At 38.3% G+C, this 23,221-nt stretch overlaps 1 protein-coding gene and 1 pseudogene across 3 annotated transcripts in view; both read right to left on the bottom strand.

The window, feature by feature from the left end:
• LOC105492154 (inositol 1,4,5-trisphosphate receptor type 2) overlaps positions 1–23,221 on the bottom strand; it is a 493,933-nt gene that overhangs the window by 245,639 nt on the left and 225,073 nt on the right. For all 3 annotated transcript variants that reach the window (XM_071072009.1, XM_011759132.3, XM_071072008.1), the window contains 4 exons: positions 21,090–21,212; positions 20,244–20,444; positions 15,522–15,773; positions 12,166–12,291 (listed from right to left, as the gene is read on the bottom strand). In XM_071072009.1, the coding sequence (XP_070928110.1) occupies positions 12,166–12,291; positions 15,522–15,773; positions 20,244–20,444; positions 21,090–21,212 (702 nt within the window). The remainder of the gene's footprint in view (positions 1–12,165; positions 12,292–15,521; positions 15,774–20,243; positions 20,445–21,089; positions 21,213–23,221) is intronic.
• LOC105492153 (protein tyrosine phosphatase type IVA 1 pseudogene) lies at positions 16,512–17,692 on the bottom strand (annotated as a pseudogene).

Here is a 23,221-nt window from a genome sequence, read left to right as displayed (position 1 = left end):
GGTTTGTCTTATAGTGTGTCACTACTGACTACCTAAATCTCTCCCCAAATCTCTAATATACTCCATGGATTTTTAAAAACTATTTTAACCTAACTCCACAGAATGAAATGACTCCCAATCTGTAATATGTTTCACAACCTGAAACAACCAAGTCGACCATCATTGTCTTTTCCAAGAAAAAAAAAATCCATATTTTTGATTTGTCTTCTTCTACTTCCAGATGAATTTTACTATATGTCTGTCAGATTTAATGGCCTATCACATAAGGACACAAATTATTAAATTGAAGCTACATATTGGACTAGAAGTTAGAACAATGAATCAAACAAAACAATACCCCTACTCTATTAGAACCTCTTTCCCAATCAAGAGAGATACACAATAGACAAAGTAATAAATACATAACATGCTAAGTGGTAAAAATAAAGAAAATAACAGACTAGAGAAAAATAAAGCAGGGCAAGTGGTACAGGGAATGCAGTAGGCAGGGTGGGGATGGTCAAGGATTCCTGTTTATTTAAACAGCTTGGGTGGTATCCCTATATAAGGCAACATTTCACAAAGAACTGTATATGTGCTGCCGAAGCGAGCACGTTTCACAAAGAACTGAAGTTGGAAGCAGCTATCAACATTTCTGTGGGAAGAGCAAGTAAAAAGTTGTCTCTGCCATTAGGATATATGCTCCTGGACACCAGGAACAAGCCTGTCTTGCTCACCACTGCACATGCAGCACTTCAGCACATAACAGATATTCTAAAATTACTTGTTGAACAAGCAGATATTAAGTGAAATTCTAGACACAATTGTGTCTGAACTTCTCCCCTTGCATATATGATGTCCTTCCTCTCTTCTGCTCTAAAAGTGACTGCTACCCTTCCAAGGATGGTTGTCTATGGTAAATAAGTTACCACATGTTGAGCAGCACTGTCCTACAGAACTTCCTATAATGATGGAATCGTCTATATCTGTGATGTCCAATATGGTAGCCAGTAGACACAGGTGCATACTGAACATTTGAAATGTGGCTAGTGCAACTGAGGAACTGAATTTCTACATTTTATTTATCTGAATTAAAATTTACATTTAAATAGCCACAGTTGGCAAGCGGCTACCTCACAGGGCAGGGCAGCTCTAGAGCCAGTCGCATACTTTTGATCATAAGGAATACAACTCCTAAGATCACTTTAGTATTTTACATAGACAGTAAAAGTGTTCCTCTAAATATCTGAGGGGATATCTCATATTTATTTTAATTTGCATTCCGTTACTTGTGAGGCCAAAACTTTTCCAAGTATTTGCCTTCTATATCTCCTTTTTATGTGAATCATCAGCTCATACACTCAATTGGCTTTCTTAGAATTCTAAATTCTTTTTTTTAAACAGACAACATTTTCGTAATAGCAATACATATTAATTGTAGGAACTCTAAAAATACAGAAAATATAAAATGGAAAAATAAAAATTATCTATAATCCTATAATTCAGATAAGACTATGATTAACATGTTGGAATTTTTTCTTCTAATCTTTTTGGTCTGCCAATTATATTTTACATAATTGAAATCATTCTAGATTATCTGTTTCACATCTTCCCTTTTATACTTCAAGCTTAAGTATTTCTCACATTATTAAAAATTCTTAAAAAATAATCTCAGTGACTCTAACATCCACCATATAGATATATCATAACTTACTTAACCATTTCTCAAATATTAAATATTTAAGCTATTTCCTACTGAATATTATCATAAAAGTATGTTGAGCTTCTTTGACCATAAATCCCTTGTAGCATTTGCTTTTGCTTTTGTTTTTTTGAGACAGAGTCTCACTCTGTCTCCCAGGTTGGAGTGCAGTGATGCAATCGGCCCACTGCAACCTCTGCCTCCTAGATTCAAGGAATCCTCCTACCTCAGCTCTCCAAATAGCTGGGACTACAGGCACATGCCACAACACCCGGCTAATTTTTGTATTTGTTTCGTAGAGAGGGGGTTTCACCATGTTGTCCAGGCTGGTCTCGAGCTCCTGGGCTCAAGCAATCCGGCTGCCTCAGCCTCCCAAAGTACTGGGATTACAGGTCTGAGCCACTGTCCCCGACCCTTTATAGCATTTCTAATTATTTCCCAAGGACAGATTTTTGGAGGGTAAATTACTTGACATATTAGAAAAGTATGGAGGTTTTTTCTAAATGCTTTTTACAAAGGCTGCAGGAAACTATACTCTCATCAGCAAGGTATGCAAATACATACCCTGAACCATCACCGACATTTAATATGCTCTTTCCAAGCTTGCAACTTAGATGGTTGAAATTGTGCACATATACCCTATAACTTAAAGCATAATAATAATAAAAAAAAAAAGAAATTTGGATCTTATTTCTTTTTTGTGTTGTTTTAAAAGTTATTAATATTTGAACATTTTCAGAGGTTTATTAACTACTTGTATTTCCTGTTCTATAAATCATGAATGCTTTGTTTTTCCCATTTTTCTATTAAATTGTTAAGAGTTTTTCTTATAAATATATGTAAGTTCTTCATGTGATGGTTATTGCCCTTTTTAAAACTGTATCATAGCTATTTACATTTTGATGTGTTTTACTTTATTTATTCATTTATTTTTAGAGACAGGGTCTTGCTCTGTTGCCCAGGCTGGAGTGCAGGGGCATGATCTCAGCTCTCTATAGTCTCAAACTCCTGGACTCAGGGGATCCTCCCCCCTCAGCCTCCCTAGTAGCTGGGACTACAGGCATATACCACCATGCCTAGCTTATTTTTTTTGTAGAGACAGGCTCCCTCTATATTACCCAAGCTGAGTCTCGAGCTTCTGGCCTTAAGCAATCCCTGAACTGGGCCCCCCAAAACACTGGGTTTACAAATGTGAGGATATTTTTAATTTTTATTTATGATGTTTTTATGTACTTAAGTATTATATTTTCAAACAATGAAATGGCTATGATTTTCCTTAGCTAATTTCATCTATTGCTTTCATCTAAAGACAGATAAATATTATCTACGTTTCCATCCATTTTTACTGGTTCAGGTTTTTTTCTATTTAGCTATGAAATCCATTTCAATTATTGCTATTATGTGAGTTCATTTCACCCTAAATAGCTAGTGTCATCAACAGTCATTTTTACTTCAAATCAACAATTTTTATTGAGTGTCCATTCCATGCCAAGAATATTCTACATACTTGAGATCCATCAGTAAACAAAATATATAAAAACCACTATTCTAATGGAGTTTCTATTACTAATAATCCAAGGGTGGGCAAACACAGCACATGCATCAAATTTAGCCAGATCCATTCATGTTTGCACTGCCTGGGACTCCTTTCTCTATAGTAATTGTCATAATAGTGGCAACAGTAGTCTACAAAGTTGAAATATTTACTATTTTGCTGTTTACAGAAAAAGTTTACCAGTCCCTAGAAATATCCAATCCCTTTCCACTAATAGGTGATAATTTATTATATATTAATATATATGTAAAAGGCTATTTCTGGCTATTCATTTCATTTCATTGATTTGCCTACTTAATTCTATGTTCAGACCACATTTTCTTTGTTTTCAAATCCACTTTTTAAATATTTTTAGCTTCATATGACATTTATTTATTTATTTCACAAATATTTATTGAGTAGCTAGTATGTGTGACACATTGTTCTAGGTCAAGTATGCAGCAGTGAACGGAGACAAAATTCCTGTCTTTCATTTGTTTCTACTGAAACAAATACAAATAAATATATATATGTAAATGTCAGGTGGCATTACGTTCTATGGAGAAAAATGAAGCAAGTGTATGGAGGATAGAGAAAAGAGGCAGTTACTTTATATAGGGTGGTTGGCAAAGCCCTCTCTGAAGGAGTGACTTTGAAGGAAGAACCTAAGAGACAAGGAAGAAGTTATGCAGATACTGGGGAGTCCAGCATCCCAGAGAAATGTACAGTTGCTGAGATAGGAATGCATTCGGCATACCTGAGGAGCAGCAGACCACAGGATGGAACAGAGAGCTAGCTAGGGGGAGAATAAGAGGACAAGGGGAAGAAGGGTGGTCATAGGGTGGAGGCTAAGTCACACAGGGGTTTACTCTGAGCAAGACAGGAAGTCACTGGAGGAATCTGAGCAGAGGAGTGACAATTGTCTTCTCCTTCTTCTCCCTCTCTTTCCCCTTCACCCCCTTCTCCTCCATCTCCTCCACCTCCTCTTCCTCTTCCTTCAATCATGATGGCTGCTAGATAAAGGATAGACAGAGAGAGGGACAAGAGCAGAAGCTTGGAAACAGGTTTGAAGCTATTGCAATCATCCAAATGAGAGAGAATGGTGCCTCGGGGTAGGGTAGTTGTGATGGGAGTGTTCAGGAGTAGTCAAATTTGCAAAATTTTATGATTAGAACTTGCAGAATTTGTGGAAGGACTGGATTTTGGGTAGAAGAAAATAAGATTTACAGATGGCACCAAAATGGTTTGCCTGAATGCCTACAGTGAGTAATAGAATTGCCATTTATAGAGATGCCACAGTCTTGAAAAGGGATTATTTTAGAGTGGGACATGGGAATGAATAAAGAGTTTGAGGTTAGACAGCCAAGTGGAGGTGTCATGTAGACAGTTAAATATGTGAAACTAGGCATCAGGAGAAGCATAGAAAGTTGTGAGTAAATGAGATTAGCAAACAGTGACTATAGACAGAGAAGGGATCTGTTCCAAAGTCTGAGTCTGGCACACTCCAATATTTAGAAGTTGGGAAGATGCAGAGAAAACAGACAAGAGACTGAGGAGTGGACAGTGTGGTGGGTGGCAAATAGAATGGAATTGACATCCTGGGGTCCAAGGGAAGAAGCCTTGCATAAGCCTTATGTAAGTTATAGAATATACTTCTTCACTTCCCTGAAATGTTAGTTAGAAGACCATATAAAATGAGCCCTTTCAAATGAGATTTTTTAATAGCTCATTTGACTTAAGAAATTCAAAAAATATATATTTTTAAATTGACTTAATGTCACCAAATTAAAGAACTAGGAAAGTGTGTTTCAATGTGCATATAACTTATATCTTTACTCCTACCTCCTACATATTTATTTGGTAAGTTAAGGGAGCAAAAATTTTAAGTAAAAACTTGACTCAATATAAGAGTTGTTAACAATTAAAGATGTAGAATAATGAAACCAATTATATCAAAAAAATGGCTCAAGTTATCTACCTGAAAGTGAAATACACAAGTTTGTCTTGTTAACCAGTGACTAATGGGACACTGACATGACAGAGAGTTAGGTAAGCCTCCTAAATTATTTCTCGGTCTAATTTCATTCTGCCAGTATATCACTTAAGAGTACTGTTGGTCCTCATAGGATCCTGACATTGATAGCAAAATTGGAAACATCTTCAAAGAAAAAAATATAGTCTGAGGCTAACATTGATCATAGTCTACCCTCTTTATGTGCCTTCTCATAATGACTCAAATCCCCTGACTATCAACAACAATCAGTTATAAAGCCAAAGAAAAGCTTTTCTGCGCTACAAACACCAGTTTTAGCTGCACTGGAACATAGATCAAAGTGGGCTGTCATTAAATGCTCTGAAAGACAGTGTAACAACTTTCCATGGGTCTAATAGCATTGCTGCCTGCCTAGATCTGGTGTGCTTACAGCACATGGATACTGTCTCTGTCAGGATATTAGAATGGAATGAGAATGTGAAACAATCTAGCACCAGTTTATTAAAAATAATCTTTTGGGAAAGATTTTCTTGTATGGGTCTTAACAAGATAAGAGACAAAGAAATGCCAATACGAAAATGAAAAACCCCAAAAAAGGTGACTTTGGACAGCCGTACTCAAGGACAGACAAAAAGACCCTGGTAGTGCTGACTCCAGAAAAACAAGAGAAGAATGGTGGAAGGTGGTATGAGTGCCAATTTCATTATTATTAGTAATTTCATTACTATTTCATCTGCATTTTTAAAAATATTGTCAGTTTAGGTGCAGTGGCTCACATATGGAATCCCAGCACTTTGGGAGGCTAAGGCGGGCAGATCACGAGGTCAGGAGCTTGAGACCAGCCTGGCCAACATGGTGAAACCCCATCTCTACTAAAAATAGAAAAATTAGTCAGGCGTGGTGGTGGGCGCCTATAATCCCAGCTACTCAGGAGGCTGAGGCAGGAGAATCACTTGAAACTGGAAGACAGAGGTTGCAGTGAGCTGAGATCACCCCACTGCACTCCAGCCTGGGTGAAACAGTGAAACTCTGTCTCAAAAAAAAAAAAAAAATATATATATATATATATATATATATATATTTCTCCAAATGTCTACTAAACTGTGCTGAGTCATCTGCTGCCTGAAGTACTGGGTTCCATCCTGAATGTCATACCTTTCAACAAAACACAGAAACTAGAGGGATCTCAAAAGTATGTTGAAACTAGAATCCCAGTAACTGTATCAGAACAGGAATCACTGAAAGAAATGGAGAAAATGATGGAAGACATGACGGCTATCATAAAATACTTGACCAGCTGTTGGGGAAAAGCACTGGATGATGCTAGAGCAGCCCTCCCACTCTATAACTAGCTAGGAGAGTCAACCAGAAAATTCTCTCTGTAGAAGCCACAGGCAAAATTATGAGACCGACTAAGATGATCTTCATTTTCTTCAAGTTATATAATTTTGTCATTTCAAAATAGGTCACTAGCAAGAATAGTGAGGAGGTGTTTATAGTAAACACATCTTTAACTGAATTATTTTGTGTTGCTGGAGAAAAAATAACTAGGTAAAAATTATAATATGGAAAAATTTGACAGCATGATTCTGGCATAAAAACACACATACACCAAAAGAACAGAAAAGAGGACTCAGAAACAAATCCACACACCTACAATGAACTCATTTTCCACAAAGGTGCCAAAAACATACACTGGGGAAAAGACAGTCTCTTCAATAAATAGTGCTAGGAAAACCAAATATCCATAAGCAGAAGAAATGAAACTATATCCCTATCTCTCATGATATACAAAAATTGAATCCAAATGGATTAAAGACTTAAATCTAAGATCTCAAACCTTGAAACTACTACAAGAAAACATCAGGGAACCTGTCCAGGACATTGGTCTGGGCAAAAATTTCTAGAGTAACACCCAACAAGCACAGGCAACCAAAGCAAAAATGGACAAATGGGATGACATTAAGTTAAAAGGCTTCAGGTCGGGCACAGTGGCTCACGCCTGTAATCCCAGCACTTTGGGAGGCCGAGGTGGGCAGATCACTTGAGGTCAGGAGTTTGAGACCAGCCTGGCCAACTGGCCAATATGGTAAAGCCCCATCTCTACTAAAATAATAAAAATTAGCTGGGCGTGGTGGTGGGTGCCTGTAGTCCCAGCTACTCGGGAGGCTGAGGCAGGAGAATCACTGGAACCCAGGAGGCAGGTGTTGTAGTGACCTGAGGTAGCACCACTGCACTCCAGCCTGGGTGAGTGAGACCCCATCTCCAAAAAAAAAAAAAAAAAAAGAAAAAAGAAAGAAAAAAGAAAAGAAAAAGCTTTTTGTGCAGCAAAGGAAACAATCAACAAAGTGAAGAGATAATCCACAGAATGGGAGAAAATATTTGCAAACTATCCATCTGACAAGGGATTAATAACCAGAATCTATTAGGAGCTCAAACAACTCTATAGGAAAAAAATAGAATAATCTGATTTAAAAATGGGCAAAGATCTGAATAGACATTTCTCAAAAGATGACATACAAATGGCAAACAGGTATATGAAAAGGTGCTCAACATCACTGATCACAAGAGAAATGCAAATTGAAACTACGATGAGATATCATCTCACCCCAGTTACAGTGGCTTTTATCCAAAAGAGAGGCAATAACAAATGCTGAAGAGCACGTGGAGAAATGGAAACCCTCGTACACCACTGGTGGGAATGTAAATTTGTACAATCACTAGGGAGAACATTTTGGAGGTTCCTCAAAAAACTAAAAATAGCCGGGTGCAGAGGCTCACGCCTGTAATCCCAGCACTTTGGGAGGCCAAGATAGGTGGATCACTTGAGGTCAGGAATTCAAGACCAGCCTGGCCAACATGGTGAAACCCCATCTCTACTTAAAAAAATATGAAAATTAGCCAGGCATGGTGGTGCATGCCTGTAGTCCCAGCTACTTGGGAGGCTGAGGTGGGAGATGGTTAAATCCTGGAGGTGGAGGTTGCAGTGAGCTGAGATCACACCACTGTACTCCAGCCTGGGTGACAGAACCAGACTCCATCTCAAAAAAAAAAAAAAAAAAAAAAAATCTAAAAATAGAGCTACCATATGATCCAACAATCTCACTTCTGGATATATTCCCACAAGAAAGGAAATTGTACACTGAAGAGATATCTGCACTTCCGTGTTTGTTGCAGCACGGCTCACAATAGCCAAAATTTGGAAGCAACCTAAGTGTCCACCAACAGATGAATGGATAAAGAAAATGTGGTACATACACACAGTGGAGTACTATTCAGCCATTAAAAAAGAATGAGATCCAGTCATCTGCAACAACAGGGATGGAACTGGAGGTCATTATGTTAAGTGAAATAAGCCAGGCACACAAAGACAAATTTTGGATGTTCTCACTTATTTGTGGGCACTAAAAAATTGCAACAATTATATTCATGGAGATAGAGAATAAAAGGATGGTTACCAGAGGCTAGGAAGGGTAGTGGAGCAGAGGGGAAGTGGGGATGCTTAATGGGTACAAACATATAGTTGAAAAGAATGAATAAAATCTAATATTTGATAGCACAACAGAGTGACTACAGTCAAGAATAATTTCTTGTATATTTTAAAATAACTAAAGAAATATAATTGGGCTATTTGTAACACAAAGAAAGGATAAATGCTTCAGGTGATGGATATCCCATTTACCTTGATGTGTTCATTACACATTATATGGCAGTATAAAGATATCTCCTGTACCTCATAAATATATATAGCTAGTATTTATCCACAAAAATTAAAAAGAAAAAGAAAAAAGTAGTAAGATCGTTGTTAGTCAGATATTTAAGTAAGTGCCGAAGACTATGAACTGGGTATAAATTTGACTACTAGTCTCTTCCAACCCTAAGATGCTATGATTCTTTAGGTTCAACTTACCAAATTCCCTTCCTCCAGATTACCTTCATCATCTCTCACGGATATAAATCAGTTCTTCCAGGATTTCATAACTTTGCTGGAACACCTGGATTTGGTTTATCTCATACGTGGCTATTTATGTCAACTACTGTTGGGGATGTCCAGCTTTATGGACACAATTTCCAGTTTTTGCCTATGCTGAATGGTCCTCTGGATACAATGATATGGCTCATGTTACCAACTCTCTTACTGATGCTAATACGTGTTAAGAATTTTATACACATTATCTCATTAGATTCTCCCACTAATCCTATGGGGAATGTGAACTTATTGTATTCATTTTACAAATCAGGAAACTCAGGGCCCAAAGGGGTTAAGTACTTTGCCCAAGATAAACTGAGCTACTGAGAGGCAGATTCTAGACTTGAACTCTGGTCTGGCTAAATCCTTTGAAATTCCTACTCTTAGCTACCAGGCTCTAATCTACTACAGTGATTTTCAAAGTGTGGTCCCTGGACCAGCATCTGCAGCATCACCTAGGAATTTGTTAAAAATGCAAAGTCTCTCATGTATGGAAATCAGAAACTCTGGGGACAAGGCCCAGCAATCTGTATTTTACAAAGTCCTTCAGCTAAGCCTGATGCTCACTAAAGCTTAAAAACTGCCCAACTGAACTGAAAATTTACCTAGAAGGCCACATTCTACTCATTGAACCACACTTAGTTTTATAACCTGAATTTGAAAGTTTGTGGTGACTTTGATCTTTCTTCATGGGGAGAGAGAAAAATCCCAGACATGAAAAAGTTAGGTTCCTATTTCCTTCCCTGAAAAAGGCAAGGCGATTCCTGTCAACCCTGGTGAAGGGATTAGAGAGCTGCTGTTTTAAAATATAAACAAGAGGGAAATATTTTTAAAAACCCTTTTGCAATATAGCTAAGTTATTGTGGTTAGACATAAAGAATAAATAGATCAAGAAGATATTGAAATTCCCCTAGAGCTTTAATATAACATTAATTATCTAATTAAGCAATAGTTAAAATTGTTGCTATATGTGTTTTGTTCTGTTTTGTTTTGTTTTGTTTTCAAAAAAAGAATGTAAATTTGTACACCTTTGCCTGGCACATATATCAGTGAAAACAGTATTTCCCAGGTAGCATTATCAATGGAAGTTATCATTGGCGTTCTTTGGTTTAAAAAATAAAAATCCGGCCGGGCGCGGTGGCTCAAGCCTGTAATCCCAGCACTTTGGGAGGCCGAGACGGGCGGATCACGAGGTCAGGAGATGGAGACCATCCTGGCTAACACGGTGAAACCCCGTCTCTACTAAAAAATACAAAAAACTAGCCGGGCGAGGTGGCGGGCGCCTGTAGTCCCAGCTACTCGGGAGGCTGAGGCAGGAGAATGGCGTAAACCCGGGAGGCGGAGCTTGCAGTGAGCCCAGATCGCGCCACTGCACTCCAGCCTGGGTGACAGAGCCAGACTCCGTCTCAAAAAAAAAAAATAAATAAATAAAAAATAAAAAAATAATAAAAATCCTTTCAGCTTTAAAGCTCATGCTGCCTACAATGTGACCTTGATCTGTTTCAAGTTTATCTTTAGTCAGTAGCACTGTGCAACTCTGCAAATCAGTCTATAATCTCTTTAATATTCTCCTGCACGTGCAGTTTTAAAGCTCAGTCATTGGCATGGAAGTCACTCATTACTTCAAGGTCTCTGGAGATACTACAGCTGGTCAGAATCAAGGTTTTCACAAGGTCAATGGGGACATATATGAGTACTACGTTAAATGCTGCATAAAACAGGAGGATTTCTCTACAGGTGCATATTTACCTGAGATAGGCAATAAGCAGTTTTTAGCTGTATGGAAATGAAGTAAAACAAGAACTACCTCACTCACCACACTGCACCACACCAAAAGTAAACTAAGCACATTTCACTTGGAAACCTTGGCTAAATAAAAAGAGTCCATGGTCTGGAATAACACATGATTCACTGTATTATCCAAGGGTGCTCTCACATGTCTTGTCATCCCTCCTTTCAGAAAAAGGTGTAGAGAGGCAGTGAGCTAATAGATAACAGCATCTGTTCTTGTAATTAATACAATGAAAATATGGACTTCACTAATCTTTCTCCTCCAAATACATCGATATAAGGCCTATACAAAGCAACCAGCGCTCAGGAATGTTGGAAGGCCAAAGCGGCTGAGTCTGGCCACCACCATTCATAATAGGTCTAAGGAGTTATCTATACACCGTTTTCTTTAGTGAAACCTTATTTGAACATCAAGTCCCATAACTTCTTTAAAGGGAAAATCAGAGATTTTTTTTAGACCCTGGCTGTTATGATAATTCAGTATGCATAAAAAAAGGCTAAGATGTGCTAAAGAAAATTGTGTTGTCCATCAAAGAGATTCCTTCTTTCTTATATTTCTTCATTCATTCATTTACTCAATATTAACAGAGCAAAAACATATGCCAGGCAGTATCTAGAAAATGTTGTCCTCCCCAACAGCCCCCAACAAAACAAACAGCAACAAGCAGAATATAATTTGGTGGACATGAGTGAAAATGCCAGATGATTAAATTACTGGAGTACACTTCCAAAGATGATTTTGAATTGTCAACAGTGAGCAAGGCTAAGTCCTTAGTTGGCTGGTCAAGTACCTATCTGCCTGAAAGCAGTAGTCAAGACCTCTTCAGGTCTCTTGATCTGTGCTTTGTAACTGCACTTAGAATAAGAGATTAAATGCAAATTGACCTCTGCCAAGTATCTTCTCTAACCAATATAAGAAGGCCACTAAGATTCCATTTAATAACAGACAAATACAGTCACTCATAAAGGTGAAAATGAACACTTTACCTGCTGCTATCTACAATGTACTAAGCATTCTGTGTATATATTCACTCATTAAATCTCATTCACAATCTTCTGAAATTTATTCATAACTTTATGAATGAATGCATTAAATCAAAAGGTAGTGAATTTAACTGTGAGTCTTCATCCAGATGCTTAATACTATTGAGTCAAAATATCTATTGACGTCCTTCAGTGGTCAAAATCTAACTTACCCTTGCCATATCCACCAAGAAGTTCTCAAATAATTTCCAAATGTGGTTACTTGTATAGATTTCTTTCATTTCCACTTCAGTGTCAACATAACAGTGATTAACAAAGTTCACATAAGCAATTTTAACCTGTGCAAGTTCCAAATACAAAAGAAAGTTAGTTTTCTTTATTGATGACTTTGAAATATCAACTATGAAAGGTTAATATAAAATCTGTTAGTTTTCATGGTAGATCATAGCATAGTTTTGTCTATCCAGAAAGCATTCCCATTTCTCTTCTTTTGCTAAGAGTTCACTGACCTAGGGGTGAAAACGTGGGGCCAAGTAACTCCATCCCCCTGGGCCCAACAATTGCTGTGAGAAAGAACTTTACACAAAACAAGCCTATCATATTTGAGATTCTAGGAGTCAAAAGCAACCCCTCCTTCCTCTCTCTTTCCCTTTCTTTCTTCTTCCCCTCTCCTTCTCTGTACCCCCAATCCCTTCCCCATCTTGAGCACCTGTTTTATGCTCAAGAACATACTTAAAGTTCAACTAAAATTTCACTTTGATAACAATGCCATGTTTAGAATTTAAGAGTTGTGTAGTAGCTTCCACTAAACTAGCAGTGGCTATAGTTCTTAAAAGTTTGTCATCTTTCAGAACTTCTTACAGAACTTATTAAAAAGTAGAGCTTTTATGCTCTTTTAAATTTTCCAAATTACATAAACACAATTACTTGACTAAATACATAAGTCCCCGCCCTCTTCCTCCTCCTCTTCCTTCTTCTCAATAACTCTTTCCTTTTTCTCTCATTGCTAAAATGAAACAAGGTAAACCTTAACTTCAAAAAACCATCTTCTCCAGGTATACAGAGGAAAATTATACCCAGAAGAGAATGAGGCAGAAAGATGAAGGAAAAAGGGATGAGAAATAGAATAAATTCTGACACTCTTTCAACCTCTGGATCCATCTGAACAACCATCCTTCAAATTCCTATGTACTGGAGCCAATAAAATTCCCTTTTTTTATTTAAACTAGTTTATGTTAGGTTTCTGTCACTTGTAACCAAGAGAATCCTAATAAAACATCAAAATATTTTGACCAAATAATTCTTCATTACCATTCAAAAATATTTAAATTACTTTTTTCTGAGAAGAAATAAGCTCATAGTTTACCCCCAAAAATGTATACTATTTTAAGATACAGATGTAGTAAAATTCCTTTCCAGAATTAGTGAAATTCCTCATAAAGGGTTGGGATGAATTTCACTAACATACACCATTTCTAAAGTACATAGGACAGGAATTTTTGTTTTGCATTTTTTTGTTTCCTTCATTATGAAAATCTGATGAATGCTATAAATCTCTCTGGAAAAATACATATACATAAAAAATCATATGAACAATTTCAGGGACTCATGGAATCCAAATTGGAACCATAAAAAATATGGGACAGCTTTCATGCCCTTGGTGCTTCCCTGTACCTCACTGATCCTAAACAAACCGTCAACGGCAGAGTGCCCGTCTCAAGGATGGCCACAGGGTACAGAGACGCGGGCCACTCAGTGCATTCTCACACCTTTCATGACAGCAGCTAAAATGTACTCAGTGTTTCCTATGTGCCAAATACCCTCAGCATCTTGTATGAATTATTTACTTTAATCCTCCAACAATCCTATCAGGTATATACGATAATTATTCCACCTTAAAATTGTAGGAATTTAAGATTAAAAAGGTTAAAGTAACCTGTTGGAGTCAGCCACACAACTAGAATGTAATGTATCCAGGATAAAATATTCTGTAATTCTTTTGTGTATTCATTCAAAACTTATTTATTGAGTGTAGGCTCTGGCTCAAACAATAAAACAGTGAAAAGAAACAGATCCAGTTGTTGTTATTCTCATAGAGCTTACAATCTTGGGCATGGGCATGAGGGTTACAGGTCTTTGCTAACTAATAAAATGGAAATGTCAAATTTCAAATTATATATTCTTACAGACTCTACTAAGGGAGGCCAAGGAAGTCTTCCCTGGAGAAGTAAGGCTTGAATCAAGATCTAAAGGATAAGGAGGAGTTACTTAGATGAATGTAAGAGGTAAGAGTGGTAGTGTCAGAGGGAACTACATGTAGGAAGAAATATACCCAGAATCAGGCTCTCAAGTAAGGACAGAACCCAGGGATTTCATCATTAGACTAGACTTCCCCTCTTTGTCATCTTATTTCAGACCAATCAGGCATGAAGTACTCTTGGAGTGACATGTCGACAATTCCACAAAATTTCACAAAAATGTGCTTTCAAGTCCATCACTACCATACGATTATCTAAAAGTAGGGAATTTCCGTTAACCTCATCTGACACCTTTTTAAGTTACTGTGATTTTAAATGTTTGACTCCGTATCTTTTTCAGGGTGTCACACATTTATAAGCTTTGGAACAACATACAACAGTAGAAAAGAAAGAAATTATTGCAATGTACATTCCTGGATGCCTCATTAATAGAAGCCTATTGGCAGACAACCAGCTGCTACTGAGGCTTTTTCTATCATCAGAGTCAAACCAGGACAGAGGGTAAATGATGTAGGAATAAAGCAAACTGTGTGTGCATATTTTCAAGAATGCATCTATTCCATAAAACCAGGTAAACCTGCAGAGTCTTTTATGTGATCCTGCAGCACTATCCTAGCCTCTCCAATCAATGATTATGAATCATTTTTGAAACACCTATTTTATGCTCAAGTACATACTAAAGGTTCAAGTAAACCTTTCAGTTTGATCATATTGCCATGTTTAGAATTTTAAGAGAGCTGTCTAGTAGCTTCCACTAAACGAGCAGTGGCTATACGTCTTAAAAGTTTCTCATAGGCTGGCTGCGGTGGCTCATGCCGGTAAATCCAACACTTTGGGAGGCCGAGGTGGGTGCATCACCTGAGGTCAGGAGTTCGAGACCAGCCTGGGCAACATGGTGAAACCCCGTCTCTACTAAAAATACAAAAATTAGCTGGGTGTGGTGGCACATGCCTGTAATCCCAGCCACTCAGGAGGCTGAGGCAGGAGAATCACTTGAACCCAGGAGGCAGAGGTTGCAGTGAGCCGAGATCTTGCCTTTGCACTCCAGCCTGGGCAACAGAGCAAAACTCTGTCTCAAAAAAAACAACAAAAAAAGTTTATCATCTTTCAGAACTTCTTTTAGAACTTCTTATTAAAAAGCAGACCTTTTATGCTGCTTTACATTTTCCAAATTATATAGTTAAATACAATTCCCTGACTAAATATATGATCTCATTATAAATATTAGTATGGGGGACTTCTGGCACCTACATGAACTTTAAAAATTAATAATGATTCTATTAGAGCTGCCAAGCTTTTGCCAGGCTTACCTCAGGGATGCAGTCGTCATGGGTCACCACCCTCACTATGTCGTCCAGCGGGAGAAGGGAATTACACTTGATTTCAGTGTAGACATTTTTCCCCTCTGTGCATGCTGCCAGCAGCTCCACCAGGGTGATGTGGTAGGCTAAGGGGCCACTCTCATCCCCTCGGTCTCTCTCTGAACACATCATATGGAGAAGGATGGGAAATGACGCTCTATCATTGTAAAATATCAGCACGTCTTCACCCCCATTTATCAACTGAAAAGATAATAAGAGAGTCTACAGAGCCGTCCAAACATTTATCCTTGCAGTTAATTCCAAAGGCTTGATATATCTGGAAACACATGTATCTCTTTTTTTTTTTTTTTGATGATAAATGCATGTCATTATTTATTTAGATGTTTCAGCTCTCGCACTAAGTTTTTACAAGCTGGTGAACACTGACAAAATTATTTCTCCCACAGAACTATAACCACACATCCCCAGACAGTATAAATATATGGTTGAACTAACATTAATACACATCACCATTTTATCAATTACATAATAAAACAAATTATCAAGTATCCAAATATTAAGTTACACAGCTCAAAAGGCATATAAAATATTAGATGTCTGCTCAATTCATTAGCAGAAACCCATTTCTTTTTTTGCAAGAGAGGTTGGGAAGGAAAAAAAAAATCACACTTTCAAACAAAAATAAGTTGGTAAACACGCTTCTGATAAGTATGGAAAAAAATTACAAGAATTTCAGGAAGTTTATGATTACAATAACAAAGCATCTCTACCTTTTAAAAAAATATTTTACTAAATTAAAGAGCATATTCTACATGTTCTGCACAAGACAAAGGCAACATTTTGCTAAAAATAATTAATAGCCCCCTCCCATTCTTTTCTCAGGCCCTCCCTGTTAAGTTGCACCTCAGAGTGCAAACATTAAATTAATGTAAGGCTTTTTTGTCTGAAGACATTAAAGACATGTGCTTCTGTACAATGTAGATTTTCAAAATGGAGGTTTTTTTAATAACAGCACAAAGTGAGATTTATAGAAACATATTAAATGATCACTGTAAGACTTGGTAAAAAAAAAAAAAAAAATCAATGGTTAAGCAAACCTGATGTATACCGGTATGAATGTGGGAGATGTAAACATAAAGTGAGCAGGCAAATAACCATGTAGGCCCTACTTTCAATGTTTGAAATGAGTGAAGGAATAAACCACATAAGGTCTAGAGTGTTCATAGTTCCTGGGATTTTAGTTCTGTATGGTACTAAAAATATACAAGTATTGTGCTGGGTATTTTGGCACCTAATCTTCCTAAATTTCTTATGTATTGATAAGATTCTGGCATGGGAATAGATTAAACAAGTCATAACTCAATACTCCATGATTTTGGGAAAGGTCAATTGATACAAATGACAAGCACATTTTATACGCTGACAGCAAGAATCTTTTGCCAAGTATCCAAATAGGTTGACTGTAACCCAAATACAGAGGTTGCCAAATCTGTCTAGCTTGTGGCCTGGTAAAACTGCCTTTCAATACTCCTATGGAAGCTTCATTAGACTTACTAAGCCAACATGTTGGCTAATATGTATAACAAATTAGACCCTATCTCAAGTTCCACTTCCAATAGCATTAGGCACCCCAATTTTATTGAATGCAACAGTTGTTTCTATGACCATTGGAATCTTTGAAACGCAGCCGCATTTTAGGATGATACTTCTCCAAATACAAAAGTTGCTTGCTGTTAAAAGCTCCACGCCGCTTTTGTCTTATGAATTGTACTGCATCTTCGTATTTCATTCCACCTTCAATTAATGCTAGGGCAACAAGTACTGGAGCTCTCCCAAGGCCTGCAACGCAATGAACAGCAATACAACAACCAGGTTCTTCACGAAACTTAATTTTTACAAGACTTAACCAGTCATGGACAATCTGGTTGGATGGTGGTGCGCCATCATCAAAAGGCCAATCAAGAACATGGATACCTTCTTTCTCCACAAGAGTAGTGTCGTAAGTTGATTCACACACTCTTACTATTGTGGTAACTCCATACTTCTTAAGTTCCTCTATAAATTTGTTTAAGGTCGCATTGGTTGGATTGTGTGTAATAAGAAATCTCATGTTCTTGTATGTGACTTCCACAGGAGCTGGGCGGTTCATTCGAGCCATGTTAATTTAGTTAAAAAACACTCAATAGGGTTATGAAATAATTAAAAAAAAATCGAATACAGAAATGATGCAAAGAAACTGAAGTCTACTTCAATATACTCCACTTGAAATTCTCAGTGCTTGAGTATGAAGTTGTAAGTAATGATAAATGAAATGAACCTCCTAACAAGCAGCAGCAATTCTTCAATCCAGTAATACTGAGGCCAACAGAAAAGAAGTGCACTGAGGTTTACCCCATCCAGGTCAGAACTCTTGTAAAATGCTCTGTGGATTTCAATTCAACACTTCTGTGTCCAGGATAACCACTCTTATGGGGGCTTCTTGGTGGAGTAGCAATCAGTTTCTACAGTTCACTTGTCTGCATAGAGGTCGTGCTGTGCCTGGCAGTAATCTCCACTGCCCTTCAGAAACTCCATAAATGTGTGACCAAGAACACCACAGAATTGAGGAATATGTTTACTCATTGAAGATTGTGGCCTAATCATACAGCCGGTCCCGAGGCGGCGGCGACACAGGCGGTGGTGGCGGCTGCAGGGCAGGAGGCGGCGGTGGTCGTGGCGGAGCGGCGGTGGCGGCGATGCAGGCGGCGGCGGGGGCACCAGACTCTACCATGCAGTGAGCGGCTCGGAGCAGAGCGCGTAGCCGAGCCGGCCCGCAGCCGAAGGAGCCAATACACGCGCCGAGGCCACATGTATCTCTTTGTAAAAACATATATAATATGGCACAAGCAGAGCTAAGCTGGGGGAGGGTGGTGAAAAGATTATGGTCCCATGCCAAGGAACCAGCTATGAATGCTATCAAAATCAGTTGGGGTGATATGGAAGCAGCAGATGGGGCAAGAATGAAACAATATGGATGATAGTAAATTGTTCATCACACTCAAATTAAACCTGTAAAAAAACAGTTATTTTCCTCTACCTTTTTTTGGCCAGGAGACTATGGCCAAAGCACAAGAAATCTCATAATTTTACTAAAGCAGAGTAAAATATCCTCATCCATTGTAATAGTGACTGCATAAGCAAGTACATCGAGCTAATTACAGCTCTACAAAAGTCTAAAAAATTCCATGTGTCATAAGAAGGCATCAGTAGAGAATGAAGGTAAAAGCAGAGACAAGAGAAATAAGTAAAAAACTAAGGCCAAAAAACCAAGAGAAACAAAGATATGAATAGGTAGGGGCTTTTAGGACATAAATTTTCCTTCATATTTTGTTTATATAATTTTAGTAGAAAATTCCATCAGATGGCAGTTTTATTGCTCAAACTCCATACTATCTTATTGTCTATTATCAGTACCAATTTTCTAACCCCAGTGTGAGACATGTTGGTAGGTAACTAAGGATATACAATTTTTTCTCTATGTATTATATTTAAAGTGACAACATATTTAAATCTATAAGCCAATTAGTTGGCTTACTTTGAAAGTTTTGTTGAAAGAGAATGTATATTTATCAAAAATATGTATTACATATTAACATAATATAATATTACAAATACTTCTTTGTGCACAGAAACACTTCACCCAACAGTGTCATAGGGATGGTTTCACTGTTTGCTGCTTCCCCATTCTAATTCTTTCCTTGCTGATCATAACACAAAATCCATTTAGTTCTCACATTTCCAGACAATGAAGAGCTAATGTGAAGGTAAATGCAGAGAAGAAAAAGGTGCATTTTACAAGCTTAAAATGTTCCTTAAAATGTTTAATAACAATAATTTACATTTAAAAATTCAAGGCTTTAAGCTAAATTAATTTTAAGATTTCTAAGTGGCAGGAGGGACTCCTTGAAGCATTATGGAAATTTCCTCCATTCCCAAATTTAAGGTATATACTAATGAAAATGCCCAGAAACCAATAAAAATCTACCATGTAACTATTTGGTAGCCATAGGTGGAAGCTCCCTTAGTCCATATGGGCCACTAGAGAACCATTTGGTCACAGAGTAGTGATTTAATCAACGGGCTCTTTAAGCTGCTACTTCTCCAATGCATCATACTTGAAGGCAATAGATGAAGTGCCTTCATCTATTCATTTGCTGAAAGTTACAACTTACTCTAAATAATAAGTTTCCACATGTTGTAAAAAAAAAAAAAATCACTGTTGGGTAGTTTGTATTACTTAGTTTGATTCTCTTCAAACCTTTCTACAAATAGTAGCAGAGAACACCCATTCTATATTTCAGAAACAGAGCAATAAAGGCACCGGAAAAGCACAGTTCAGTCTGTCTTTCTTATATCACTGGAAAGTCAAAAATATAAAATTGTGTCACTTTCATTCCAAACAATCGATAACATTTCATAGGATTTTGCCCATTATTTAAAATCCACAAATTTTTATAGGTCAAAAAGAAAAATATTAGAAAAATCATAAAACCAACTTAAGATATGTTGCTTCACTAGATTAAAGCAAAATATATTTGCACTTGAGTAGTCATGATTAAATTAAATAACTTCTCAAACCTATGCGGTTGGGGGTTTTTTCACTCTAATAGAAAATACATATTTGAACATACTGTTTATGTGAAGCTGATAAAAGGCAAACTGAGAACATACCTCTGTCATTACCATATCCTGGCATTTCTTCACATATTTACCATCTGCTTTCACAATTGTTTGCAAAAACCTCAGGTACTCCACGTGGCGGCCATGTGTCTCAATGCAGTGCACAAAGTGCTGTACAACTCTCTCGCTAATTTCGTTGCACAGATGGTAATTGTTCATGAAGATGTGCCGCATGGTTTCTGCTTCAAGGAGCTAAACACAGAGGAACGTGCCCTTGTAATTCTGACAAGATCAATTTTCTATTCTACAGTACTTAGACTAATTGCCCCGCTTGTGATCAGTTTTATATTTTATACGAAGCCACAGTGAATTTTCTGTGCAAGTCTTTCAAAAAATGCAATGAGATCATTAACCATTAAAAGAAAACTGAGTTCACAGAGGAATTTAGTTAGAGAAAGGAGCTTATTATCATAAAGTGCAACATACTGGCAACAGTATTCTCGAGATTAATTATGAATTCAAAGTTAGGTCTTCCATAAAATCTGCTCAAACACATTTTACAGACAAGGGCAAACTCCACCTCTGAGTTTTCCATATTTACCTTACTCAGGGTATTGTGAGTTAGTTCTTTGTTCTACCATATCTTTTTCCTAACATTCAACTATATACATATAAAAGACGTTGTCATTTGCACGTAAAACTTGTGCAATTTTTCAAGTTTCTTTAAAAGTTTCCTTAATGGGAAAAAAAAAAAAGACACTTGCTTTTGGAGAGAGAATTTCCACAAGGAAAAAAAAAGGCAGCAATGAAGTGTAACAAAATTCTCTTCAAGAATGTTACTAAGACAAGTTTGATGCACACTTTACTAGAAATATTAGAAGCCACTAAAATACTTACACCTGGAGTTAAAAACAAATTCAGATGTTTATGAAGAAGAACTTGATTCTGTGGATTTCCTCGACAGAAATTCTGCAGAAACGTATGGGCTAGATTCATTACTTCGTTCATCTTTTCATCGTTCTGTAAGTGAAAGAATAGCACATGATAGAAACAAACATAGAAGACTGCAAATGTTATGCAAAAATCTGTCCTTTCACCCACATACCATTTTTCTCTCTGCCCATCTTTGCTCTCGTTTCTCTGTGTCCTTTATGTTTCACACCTCTCCCAGTTTCCCCTCCTGTCCCTCTTCTCTGTTCTCTAAATCTTTCTCACCTTCTCTGTTATTCCTCCTGATTCCATTCTGCTCTACTCTTCCAATGCCCCCTTCATTTCACAGCCCTTCTCTTTCTCCCCAATCTTTCCAATTGTTCACGTTTCCCCATCTCTGTACATAGCCACATTTTCCTCTTCTGCTTCATCCCCACACTCCCTCTGTCCTCCTTTCCTCTGTCCCTATCTTTCTCTGTTTCTCCTCCCTTCTCTGCTGTCCTCCCCAGTCCCCATAATTCTTCCCTTCCTTTAAATGTCTCATTTTGCAGTATGTCTACATATCTCCATCATTCTGCTTCTTTTCTTCTTTGTCTCTCTTTCCCTACTCCATTTCTCTCTCTCTCTCATACATCTTCCTTCCTACTCTTTCTCCCATGTCTATTTCATCTCCTCTCTTCTCCTCTTGTCCCATCTATTATTTCTTCTTCTCCCATCCCCTATTCTCCTGCTCTGCTCTCACTCCGTTTCCTCTCCATTCAAACTTCCTCTCTTCCTCCACTCTGTCAGTCATCTCTGTATATATATTTATTACTCACTCATCTCAGTTCTTCCTCTCTCCAATCTCTCTGTCCCTTCCTCTTGCTATCTACCTTGTCTCTTATTTCCAACTATTTATTTTTCTTTTCCTCTTTGCTTTCTCTTCTATTTTCTCCTCCTTTTTGTCCCCCTGTTTCTTAACACTCTTAATAATGAATATCCCTTATTCGTTGCCATTTTCCAAAGTCCTATACTAAGCTACTATCATTTGGTTATAAGAATCTTGGGGGGAGCAAGATGGCCGAATAGGAACAGCTCCAGTCTCCAACTCCCAGCGCGAGCGACACAGAAGACCGGTGATTTCTGCATTTTCAACTGAGGTACTGGGTTCATCTCACTGGGGAGTGCCGGACGATCGGTGCTGGTCAGCTGCTGCAGCCCGACCAGCAAGAGCTGAAGCAGGGCGAGGCATTGCCTCACCTGGGAAGCGCAAGGGGGAAGGGAATCCCTTTTCCTAGCCAGGGGAACTGAGACACACAACACCTGGAAAATCGGGTAACTCCCACCCCAATACTGCGCTTTAAGCAAACAGGCACACCAGGAGATCATATCCCACACCTGGCCGGCAGGGTCCCACACCCACGGAGCCTCCCTCATTGCTAGCACAGCAGTCTGTGATCTACCAGCAAGGCAGTAGCGAGGCTGGGGGAGGGGCGCCCGCCATTGCTGAGGCTTAAGTAGGTAAACAAAGCTGCTGGGAAGCTCGAACTGGGTGGAGCTCACAGCAGCTCAAGGAAACCTGCCTGTCCCTGTAGACTCCACCTCTGGGGACAGGGCACAGTAAACAATAACAAACTCAGCCTAAACTTCTGCAAACGCAAACGACTCTGTCTGACAGCTTTGAAGAGAGCAGTGGATCTCCCAACACGGAGGTTGAGATCTGAGAAGGGACAGACTCCCTGCTCAAGTGGGTCCCTGACCCCCGAGTAGCCTAACTGGGAGACATCCCCCACCAGGGGCAGTCTGACACCCCACACCTCACAGGGTGGAGTACACCCCTGAAAGGAAGCTTCCAAAGCAAGAATCAGACAGGTACACTCGCTGTTCAGAAATATTCTATCTTCTGCAGCCTCTGCTGCTGATACCCAGGCAAACAGGGTCTGGAGTGGACCTCAAGCAATCTCCAACAGACCTACAGCTGAGGGTCCTGACTGTTAGAAGGAAAACTATCAAACAGGAAGGACACCTACACCAAAACCCCATCAGTACATCACCATCATCAAAGACCAGAGGCAGATAAAACCACAAAGATGGGGAAAAAGCAGGGCAGAAAAGCTGGA

The sequence above is a fragment of the Macaca nemestrina genome, chromosome 10, assembly GCF_043159975.1.
Source record: "Macaca nemestrina isolate mMacNem1 chromosome 10, mMacNem.hap1, whole genome shotgun sequence".
Taxonomy (NCBI): domain Eukaryota; kingdom Metazoa; phylum Chordata; class Mammalia; order Primates; family Cercopithecidae; genus Macaca; species Macaca nemestrina.
The sequence above is the reverse complement of the archived record's forward strand: the minus strand, read 5'-3'. Positions and strand labels throughout refer to the sequence as shown.